The 12,030-nt window shown below is 41.8% G+C and overlaps 1 protein-coding gene across 2 annotated transcripts in view; it reads right to left on the bottom strand.

The window, feature by feature from the left end:
• The window catches only part of LOC114103834 (solute carrier family 22 member 4), a 50,254-nt gene that overhangs the window by 15,802 nt on the left and 22,422 nt on the right, over positions 1-12,030 (bottom strand). For both annotated transcript variants that reach the window (XM_071611823.1, XM_027949679.2), the window contains exon 4: positions 3,779-3,950. In XM_071611823.1, coding sequence (XP_071467924.1) covers positions 3,779-3,950 — 172 coding nt within the window. The remainder of the gene's footprint in view (positions 1-3,778; positions 3,951-12,030) is intronic.

The following is a 12,030-nucleotide window of genomic DNA, read 5'->3' on the forward strand; positions in this document are numbered from 1 at the left end:
TGTACAACCATAGAAATGTAAAATTGTGCTGCAATTGTGTACAATGAATCAAAATGCATTCTGCTATCATATATACCTAATTAAATTAAATAAATAAATTTTCAAAAAAAAAATGACTGGAGATATATAGCAGTAAATCACTCCTGCACTCCTGGGTTCAATCCTCAGTACCCAGAAGGAAAAAAAAAGTTCCAAACCACCTTCAGTGGTTCTATGTAGGTTTGACTCCCATTTTCCAGCCCAGTGAACTTGTAACAGGGACTTAGTAGCTGCTTTGGCTGAAAATGTTGACTCTTCACTTGAGCCTGCAAATGTCCAATGGGTAACTAGAATCAGAGTAATGATGTTCATCTCATTCCACCGTCTTTCCTGCCCCCATGCACCCTCCCTTGGCACCTCTGCCTCCATTTTGCATCTGTCTCCTTTGCTCTGTATTATTTTCAGAGCCTGGGATTCTAGAAACAACAAGTCTGATTGAGAAACATCTTGTGATGAGTTGAAACTACCTTCAACCCCAGGAAACAGCAACTTTCTTATTGCAACCAGCTGATAAGTCACCTCCAGATCAAATCTGAGGCAATGATCAACCAGATTGCAGTTTAATCAACACTGCTTGACTTACAGACTTCTGGCCCCCTTTCTTATATAGTCTGGGAGCTCACATCAGTAACCCTGAAGATGGGGTGATGACACTGGTCCTCTTGTCTTCGTGATATAGATACACTGATTAAAGTTCCTTTCTAGCCTTCACAACTGCTTTTCTCTTTAATTGGCATCTTGGAATGTGGCAGAATCTAGTCTTTCGGGACCTCCCAGAGCTGGGGCTCTCACCCTAAAACTACAGTAACATGGGGCCCCTGGAATATCTACTTTTAAGTTGCTTTTTTAGTGCACAAAATCTCTTGTCTAGAGATCATTTCCGAAGCTAATAGAGTGCCAAATGAGGTTGCACACTATAATCTTTCTATAGATTTACTTCAGATTAAGCAGGGGTGGGATGCTGCTGGAGAGTCTGTCACATTCTGATTAGGCAGCAGGGTACCCAGGACCCTGAAGCAGTCCCTCCTCATCCCAGCCCACTAGCTAATGAACATCATTTAAGGAAGTCTAGCCCTCAAGGACTAGATGTTCAGAAGAAAGTTGTTTTGGTTTTAGAGGAAAATGAAAAGACTTTAAGATAATGAAAACTTTCCGGGTGAGCACTCAGCTCATGAGAGCTGGCCCCCTGCTGCCCTCTGTCTGAGGAAGTCTTGTCCCTGGTGCAATGTGCCCATAGCCAGGAGCACTCGTGGACCAGCCCATGGGCAATGAAATAAAGAACTCTCCTCAGGGCAGAGTGAGGCAGCTTTGTGTGGAATGAGTCTTCTCTGCTGAAAACTCAGAGGTCTCAATAAGAGCTGCTACTGCTATGATATGAGGTCCTGAGGAAAGATCTACTCAAGTGTGTATGGGCCATCAGAGCTCTGCTGTTGTTCTCCTCTCTGATAGCATCTTACAACAATGAAATGTATTACAACCGGTTTTAAAAGTACTGATCGCTTAGGCCAAAATGACAACATGAGCCAAAGAACATAGATTATTGAAATAATTTATCTGAAGAGGCAGAAAATAACCTTGTCATGTGTCTTGAGAGCCCTGGTCACCAACAGTTTTCAATAGATTTAGTTAGCACAGGGATTGTGGAAAGAAGGACCAAGGGTATGATGATGATAATGATGACGATGACTCTCATTCCAGAAAATTGCTCAGCTCTTGCCAATCTGGGTGCTTTCCTTAGAGGCAGAGTTGTATAGATAATAGCCTCTCCTCATTTACTGACCCTCAGACTGGGTTTCAAAAGAAACTTACACATAAATAAGAGAAACATTTGGCCTTTTAAAAAAAAAACTCTTCTCAAATTCCAGGGAATTAAGGGGAAAAAATTCTCCCTCCATACACTAATCCCCACCCCACATATACTTCATGCCAAAAATTTGTGCTGTTAAACTGCAGTCTTGGAGGTCATAAGAAGACAGTACTATGGAGAGTCCAACCGGAGCCACCTGGCCAGGCAAGGAAGACCAAGGTGGGCTGTCAACCCCTGTGGTTGCCTAAAAGCTGCAGCAAGATAGACCATCTGGATAAATTCCCAGCAGGATATGACAGGAAAATCATGAGGTCTCATCTAAACTTTGAATTCCAAATAATTATCAAAGAAACTTTTATTACATAATTTTATAAGCAATTGTATAAGCAGATAGAAACCAACCAGCTACTACTGGTTCTTTGGTTAATGAAACAAACCAAGAAGAATAAATGTGTGTGTGTGTGTGTGTGTGTGTGTGTGTGTGTGTGAGAGAGAGAGAGAGAGAGAGAAATGAAAGAAATCCCCTTTCTTCTTATTTAAATATGAAAATCAAAGAAATGAGACATTCCAAAAGACATTCCAAAAAAAGGGAGTATGGCTTGGATCTTATTCCATTATTGTTAATTTGTTCTTTCCCCTCAGATATTCCAGGGAGAGTCATATTAGGTAAGACTGAAGCTAGAATCTCCAAATTTGGGAGATTAACCCATTAACTGTTGGGAAGGTCCTGGGGTGGGGGGGAGTAGCTCAGTAGTATAGTACTTGCCTAAAATGCACAATGTCTTGGGTTCAATCTTCAGTGGTGGGGAAAAAGAGTTAGGGACTGTGGGAGAAGAGAACACTTCTTTAACTTCTCTTTAAACAAAAGTAATCCCTCCAAGTATCCAAGTAGATAAGCAGGAGCACCTTAGATGCCAATCATCATAAGTAATTAAGTATTTCTTGATATCTATGTGGCCTTGGTTCCAGAACCCCTGCAGGTATAAAAATCCTAAGACTTTCATGTCCTTTATATAAAATAGTACACTATTTGCATATAATCTGCACACCTTGTCCTGTATACCTTAAATCCCCTCTAGGTTACTTATAATACCTAATATAATATCTAATATAATTAAATGTATATATATATATATATATATATATATATATATATATATATATATATATAAAATAATGTAAATATATAAATAAATAAAATTTATTTATTTATTTGGGTGCCGGGCATTGAACCCAGGGTCTTGTGCATGCTAAGTATGTGCCCTACCACTGAGCTATCTCCAGCCCATTAAAACCTGATACAATTAAATACAGTGTAAATAGCTGTTGTTATATTGTATAGTTCAGGGAATAAGGACAAGAATAAGGTCTGTACTTATTCAGTATAGATGCCTTTTACCAAAAAAAAAAAAAAAAAAAATCCTCTGTTGATTGAATCTGTCTGTGGGTGCAGAACACACAGATACAGAAGACTCACTGTACTGTAGCTGAATAGAGAAAGAGATTTTCTTTTTTAAAATTTTTAGTTGTCAATGGATACAATACCTTTCTTTTATTTATTTATTTTATGTGGTGCTGAAGTTCAAACCCAGTGCCTCACATGTGCTAGGCAAGCGCTCTCCCACTGAGCTACAACTCCAGCCCAAGAAAGAGACCTTCTAGAGGACAAAGTATCAAAGGCAGAGGGCAGAGTTAAAAACAAAATCCGACAATACCATCTCCACCAACAACCTCAACCAACAACAGACGAGAGCCAGGAGACTCTGGGAGGGGATCAGAATCCCCCCAGAAGACGGCTTTGAAGGGTAGGATAATCAAAACCCAGCAGTCTGGGCCCACCCACGAAGAGACAGAAACTCTCCAGGCTTGGGCTTGAAGGCAGCCACCTCAGGTTGCAGTGGGCCTGGCTGGGAACAAGTGAATCACACTCACCACCACAGTGGGACACACAGCACCCCGGGCACTGTCAGTGCCAGCAGCAGCATCCGCCAGTCTCTGATGAAGTAAGCAAACAGTGGCAGCACCATGTAGCCCACGGCAAAAAACGTGCACACGCCTAACGTGGAGAATATAATACGAACTGACTTGCCAAGAATTTCAGTTCCTGTTCAAAACAAGGGAGGAGTGTTAGCATTTTAACCTCACTTTAAGATTGGCCTTATATGTCATTATCTGGATGTTGGAGTTCACACTACGACCGCTTAGAAAAGGGGAAAGGTATTTGTTCATGGCCCAGAGCAGGAGTGGTCAGGGTGGGGGAAGATGGGAGGAGATCCAGGATGTATCTACTTATGGAAGGAATTCCCCGAAATGTTTAAAGGAGCCATAGATTTGCATTTGCAGAGTGTGTGAGAGGGTCGTACCAGGAATGGAACCCAGGGCCTGGCCCTTGCTAGGCAAGTGCTCCACTGAATTACATCCATAGTCCTTTTTTTCCTTTTATATTTTGGAATAGGATCTCACTAAATTGTCCAAGCTGGATTCAAACTTGAGATCCTTCTGCCCAAGCCTCTTGAGTAGCTGGGATTACAGGTGTGCACTACCATGCTCAGCTAGATTTGTGTTTTTAAAAGCCATTTCATGTCCTAGAACTATCTTACCCACCCCCCGGGAGGTGGTCCCTTCTGAGACTGATGCATATTTACAATAAGAGACTCAGAGAGAAGCAGAGAGAACTTCTTGTCCAAGAGACTCAGGTGGCTCTTCTGAGGGGCTGCCTGTCCCATGTGTCTCATTTGTAAGTAAACAGACATTGGCCCATGGGGAAACAGTGGAGGGCTCTCAGTTTCCAGCCCCAAGAAAGATAAACAGGAGCTGGCTCTGGAGATGCACAGAGCAGGCCCCCAGCACCAGGGCTGACTTCCCCCACAGAGATAGCCCCAGGCAGATACAGTCCTCTCAGACTGAGAACAAAAGAGAAGGAGCTGTTCTGCTACCCCTGCAGGTGGCATCCCTGGAGCTGGGCACACTTCCAGTGAAGTAGACAGCTTTCCCAGAACAGTATAAAGGCCCAAGATCTCGTGGTGTTGGGCACTGTCTGCCACAGGAATTGCTGGAAACCCTGAGCTGCTGCTCTGCACAGCACCACAGGGGACCCTTGGTGCCAGTTACTCCAGAGTTGTTGCCCGGTCTTTGGAATTCTTGGATGGAAATGAGGAGGCCAAGCACAAGCTCCTTGTCATAGAGCTCCAGAGGCCACTCTTGTTCCTTTGTCTCATGGGCAGAGATCTAGCCAATAGCAACAGTTCTGCCTTTTGTTTGGGATTTGCCCACACTACAGAGAAGAAGTAGCCCAGGAAATAAAGCACAGATAATTCAAAGAACATTTAGTTTGGCTCTCAAGAGAGATTTTCTTAACCACATTTATGGGGCCCTAGCACAGGCTAAAGAATGAATTCCAGAGAAGCAGCATTTGCTGCTGATGTCCTAGCAACCACTGCCTACCTGTGCCAACCCATCCCATTCGCTCTCCCTCACTCATCAGAACGGAGCCACCTGCCTTAGTGATTCTCTCTTGAGCAACTTTACTACTTAAAAAGCCAGATGGACATTCTGAATGGAGAAAAACTGAAGGCATTCCCTCTAAAATCTGGAACAAGACAGGGATGCCCTCTCTCTCCACTTCTGTTCAACATAGTTCTCGAAACACTGGCCAGAGCAATTAGACAGACGAAAGAAATTAAAGGCATAAAAATAGGAAAAGAAGAACTTAAATTATCACTATTTGCAGGTGACATGATTATATACCTAGCAGACCCAAAAGGGTCTACAAAGAAACTATTAGAGCTAATAAATGAATTCAGCAAAGTGGCAGGCTATAAAATCAACACGCATAAATCAAAGGCATTCCTGTATATCAGCGACAAATCCTCTGAAATGGAAATGAGGACAACCACTCCATTCACAATATCCTCAAAAAAAAAAAATAAAATACTTGGGAATCAACCTAACAAAAGAGGTGAAAGACTTATACAATGAAAACTACAGAACCCTAAAGAGAGAAATAGAAGAAGATCTTAGAAGATGGAAAAATATACCCTGTTCATGGATAGGCAGAACTAACATCATCAAAATGGCGATATTACCAAAAGTTCTCTATAGGTTTAATGCAATGCCAATCAAAATCCCAATGGCATTTCTTGTAGAAATAGAGAAAGCAATCATGAAATTCATATGGAAAAATAAAAGACCCAGAATAGCAAAAACAATGCTAAGCAGGAAGTGTGAATCAGGCGGTATAGCGATACCAGACTTCAAACTATACTACAGAGCAATAGTAACAAAAACAGCATGGTACTGGTACCAAAACAGGCGGGTGGACCAATGGTACAGAATAGAGGACACAGAAACCAATCCACAAAACTACAACTATCTTATATTTGATAAAGGGGCTAAAAGCATGCAATGGAGGAAGGATAGCATCTTCAACAAATGGTGCTGGGAAAACTGGAAATCCATATGCAACAAAATGAAACTGAATCCCTTTCTCTCGCCATGCACAAAAGTTAATTCAAAATGGATCAAGGAGCTTGATATCAAATCAGAGACACGCCGTCTGATAGAAGAAAAAGTTGGCTATGATCTACATACTGTGGGGTCGGGCTCCAAATTCCTCAATAGGACACCCATAGCACAAAAGTTAATAACTAGAATCAACAAATGGGACTTACTCAAACTAAAAAGTTTTTTCTCAGCAAAAGAAACAATAAGAGAGGTAAATAGGGAGCCTACATCCTGGGAACAAATCTTTACTCCTCACACTTCAGATAGAGCCCTAATATCCAGAGTATACAAAGAACTCAAAAAATTAGACAATAAAAGAACAAATAACCCAATCAACAAATGGGCCAAGGACCTGAACAGACACTTCTCAGAGAAGGACATACAATCAATCAACAAGTACATGAAAAAATGCTCACCATCTCTAGCAGTCAGAGAAATGCAAATCAAAACCACCCTAAGATACCATCTCACTCCAGTAAGATTGGCAGCCATTATGAAGTCAAACAACAACAAGTGCTGGCGAGGATGTGGGGAAAAGGGTACACTTGTACATTGCTGGTGGGACTGCAAATTGGTGCAGCCAATTTGGAAAGCAGTATGGAGATTTCTTGGAAAGCTGGGAATGGAGCCACCATTTGACCCAGCTATTCCCCTTCTCGGTCTATTCCCTAAAGACCTAAAAAGAGCATGCTACAGGGACACTGCTACATCGATGTTCATAGCAGCACAATTCACAATAGCTAGACTGTGGAACCAACCTAGATGCCCTTCAATAGATGAATGGATAAAAAAAATGTGGCATTTATACACAATGGAGTATTACTCTGCATTAAAAAATGACAAAATCATAGAATTTGCAGGGAAATGGATGGCATTAGAGCACATTATGCTAAGTGAAGCTAGCCAATCCCTAAAAAACAAATGCCAAATGTCTTCTTTGATATAAGGAGAGTAACTGGGAACAGAGTAGGGGCGAAGAGCATGAGAAGAAGATTAACATTAAACAGGGATGAGAGGTGGGAGGGAAAGGGAGAGAGAAGGGAAATTGCATGGAAATGGAAGGAGACCCAGGGTTATACAAAATTACATACAAGAGGAAGTGAGGGGAAAGGGAAAAATAATACAAGGGGGAGAAATGAATGACAGTAGAGTGGGTAGAGAGAGAAGAGGGGAGGGGAGGGGAGGGGAGGGGAGGGGGGATAGTAGAGGATAGGAAAGGCAGCAGAATACAACAGACACTAGTATGGCAACATGTAAATCAATGGATGTGTAACCGATGTGTTTCTGTAATCTGTATACGGGGTAAAAATGGGAGCTCATAACCCACTTGAATCAAAGTGTGAAATATGATATGTCAAGAACTATGTAATGTTTTGAACAACCAACAATAAAAAATAAAAAAAAAAAGCCAGATGGATAGAGACTGACGCTGCCGTGTGCCCCTGCTTCCCACAGGGCAGACCATGGGTTTAACCACCCAGGCATTTCTCAGCCCATAAGTTCATGTCCAAGGATGGGGCCCATTATCAATAGTGTGATTTCCAGATCTTTTCTTACTTTGTGAACAACCTTCCTCTACTGTGCTAGCTCCAACTCTTTGGCTGTGATTATGATATGAAAATGAACAGAGGGTGCTCTATTCCTAAGCAGAAATTCAGAAATAAAGCAGCAGAGGATTTGATTGTGGGGTGGTCTGGGGAGAGCATAAAACCAAGTAAGAATCTTACTGAATTGTGAGGCTAGTGGAGCTCCCTTCTACCTTCAAAACTTTGATAAGAAAAGAGATTTTTATACTACTGGGTCCTGGATAATCTCTCTCTCTAAGCTCAAGCTAGAACAGAGTTGTTATAGCTTTGCAGAGTACCCATTGGGGACAGAAGCTTTGTAAAACTATCTCTCTGTTTTCCTATGGAACCATGTGGATACAGACCCAAGTAAGTCCTTATTGGCACTGCCTTGGGTGAACCTTTGGGTAGCCATCCTTCCTTAAATATGATCAACATCATCATCAACTTCACAGTTAGATTTTTTTAAAATAGGTATTTTAAGCCAGGTTCCAGGCTAAGTATTTACATATATTATCTCTTTGACTGTTTACAACAATTAGGTAAGAATTAAGGCTACTCCCATTGTACATGAGATGAGCTAACAATTTAAAAAGAATTAAAGCCAATGCCTCAGTTTATACACCCATAATAAGTAGTACAGCTAGGATTTAAACCGTGTCTATTTGACTTATGGATACTGGTCTAGCTGCCAAGAAAAAAATCACCTGGAGCCAGGTGTGGTGGTGGATGCCTGTAATCTCAGCAGCTCAGGAGGCTGAGGCATGAGGATCATGAGTTCAAAGTCAGCCTCAGCAATTTAGTGAGGCCCTAAGCAACTCAGTGAGACCCTGTCTCTAAATAAAATACAAAAAATGTCTGGAAATGTGGCTCAGTGGTTAAGTGCTCCTGTGTTCAATCCTCAGTATCAAAAAAAGAAAATAAAAAACCACCTGGGGCAAAGCTTTGGTCCTATACAACAATCTTTCAACTGAAATTCTAGTGGAGACACGCAGGGAGATGGGTGAGGCTGTGCCCACCTTTCAAAGGTGAGAATTTCCAATTTCCCTCCCTGAAAATAGTCTCTGAATCAACTGGAGGCCAACCAGCTCCATCTCAATAGCACTGAGAGAGGATCCCTGATTCCTGCAGATCTCTCATGGACTGTAGCTGCCCCAAACTTTCCACCTGGCAGTAAGACATGACAGTGATGTCCTGGCTCTGCTGACTTGAGATCCCTGTCCTTTCTTCTGTCTTATAGGTTTTTGTTCCTAGTGCAAAGCCTGGCTGGTCTTGGTCTGGTTGGGCCTCTGAGTGTCTCCTGGGAATGAAACTCTGAAATCTGAGCCAAAGGACTTGTTCTGGTCAGGATAAGGGCCCAAATAGCCTATGGAGAGTTTGCTCACTAGTTGTCTACTCCACCTGACTGAGCACTTTCCAAGAAGGAATGACTCAGACAGGACCAGGTCCCCCTCCATGTAGATCAGGGTCCTTCTTTGGTAATTGGCCCAGGCACCACTAGGCACATTCCACATAGAAGCAGGAGGACATGAGCCTCCATGAATGACCCAGAGGCCTGCAGCAAATCCCAGCTTGAGAAATGAGTCTGTAGTGCAGCTGTCGGGGTGGAGGAGGGTACTCCATCAGGCATGTGGAGAGAGCAGGGGCCCTTGATGTTAAATCCTTGCTAGAGTGACTTTGATAGGTGCTGCTTCATGGAGTTATGGTTATATGGACTGATGTCATGTATGTAAAGTGCCCACATATGTCTGACATGTGGGATGATAGAAAGTACAATGCCTTCCAAGAGAGGCCTAATGGAGGAACTTCTCTGCTTCCCAGAAAGTGCTCAGAAATCCCATCAAATTAATAGAAGTTCTCCAGCCGGGGGCTTTCCCTTCCTTCTTCTGAAACCTTCACAGATTACTTTAATCAAAAGTAAGATTTCCTGCCAGGCCTGATGGCGCATGCCAGGCTGAGGCAGGAGTATCACAAGTTCAAGGCCAGAAATTTAGAGAGGCTCTAAGAATTTATCAAGACCCTGTCTCAAAATAAAAAATAAAAAGGGCTGGGGATGTGGCTCAGTGGTTAAGCACCCCTGGGTTCAATCATCCCTGGTACAAAAAAAAAAGAAAAGAAAAAAGTAACCTTTCCTACTTCTGCATATACCCAGCAATGTTATCTACACTCACCCCTCTGTGACCCATGTCATCTTCCCAGACAGTAAGCTCCTTGTGAATAGACAGAAGTGAGTTCTTGCTTCTCCTTATGTTACCTCAGTTCTTCCCTTACACAGTGCAATGCAAAGGGTTCCAGCAATTTATGCATTGTTAATATATTTATACCTGAACTCATCCTTTGAAGATTTTGAGGCATCTTGTAATTTAAATACAATAAAACAATGGTAACATTAAAATACAATATAGCCAAGCCCTGTGCTACACCTGTAATCTCAGCAGCTCAGGAGACTGAGACAGGAGGACTGCAAATTCAAGGCCAGCCTTCGCAACTTAATGAAGCCCTGAGCAACTCAGTGAAACCCTGTCTCAAACTAAAAAACAAAAAAGAACTGGGGATATAGCTCAGTGGTTAAATTCCTCTGGGTTCAATACCCAGTACCAAAAATGAAAACAACAATAACAACAAAAATAAAGAAAAATAAAACAACAATAAACGATGCCTTGAATAAAAAACAAACAAGAATACGCAACTGATCACTTTGAAAAAAGTCTGTCAGTTCCTCCAAAGGTTAAACATAAAGCTATCATATGACCCAGCAATTCCAATGCTTGTATATATGCAAGACAACTGGAAACATATGTATACAACCTTGAAAGCAGAGTGACTAACTAGGTGCAGTTTTGAGATGAGAAGAAGGTTCATAGTAGCATTGTTTATAATAACCTCAAAGTAGAAGCAACCTTGATGTTGACTGATTGGTGTATAGATGAACCAAATGTGCTGTATTCATACAATGAACACTGATTCGTGCTTTAACATGGGTTACTCTTGAAAATATTAAGTGAAGGAAGCCAGGCAAAAGGTCACACACCACGTGATTCCATTTATATGAAATGTCCAGAATCGGCAAATCCAGAGACAGAAAATAGACTGGTGGTTGCCAAAAGTTGGGGGAAGAGGGCAATGACTGCTAAAGATTAGAAGGTTGCTTTCTAGGGTGCTAAACATTGTACAATTTTGTGAATATACTGAATTTACACCTCAACCCATCCTTTGTAACATTAAAAATCACTGAATTGTACACTTTCAAAGAATGAATATCATGGCATGCAAATTTGGTAGGGACTGATTGTTTGTATCATCCTGTCATATACTGAAACTCTAACTCCCAGTACGGTTATATATGGACTAAGGAAGAAATTAAGGTGAAATGAAGTCATGGGAGTGGAGCCCTGATCTGATAATACTGCTGTTGTTATAAGAAGGGATACCAGAGAGCTTGTGTTCCTGAGCCTGACTGTTCTCTGAGCTGCACAGAGGACAGGCCACAGGAACACACAGGGGAGGCAGCCATGTGCAACCAAGCAGGTTGAGCCCACACCAGACCCCAGTTCTGCTTGCACCTTGATCTTTGACTCCTATTCTCCAGAACCATGGAAAACTAATTTTTTTTTTCCTTTAAGCCACTTATTCTGTGGCATTTTGTTATGGCATTCTGCCCAAGTAGACTAAGACAAAATTTTATTTCAATTTTAAAACATTTCAGGGGCTGGGCCTAGTTCACTAGTAGAGTCCTTGCCATGCACAAGACCCTGGGTTTGATTTCTAGCACCACAAATAAACAAATAAATATATGGTAGATAAAAGCTGCATAACTGATGTAGTTAAATTTCAAATTTGTACTTCTGGAAGCCAAAGTTAAAAGGCAGATGCCATCAGTTACACACTAACGAGAACAGAAACATCTGGATGTTAAAGGAATCAAAGCTTTCAACAATTCATCATGCCCAAAGAAATGTTGTATGGGGGAACAGATGTTTAGAGTACTGGAAAATACTGAGTTAATGAATCAGTCAAGACAAGAGGCAGCCAGATGCAGTGGCACATGCCTGTAATCTCAGTGAATTGGGAGGCTGAGGCAGGAAGATCCCAAGTTCAAAGCCAGCCTCAGCAACT

The sequence above is a fragment of the Marmota flaviventris genome, chromosome 5, assembly GCF_047511675.1.
Source record: "Marmota flaviventris isolate mMarFla1 chromosome 5, mMarFla1.hap1, whole genome shotgun sequence".
NCBI lineage: Eukaryota > Metazoa > Chordata > Mammalia > Rodentia > Sciuridae > Marmota > Marmota flaviventris.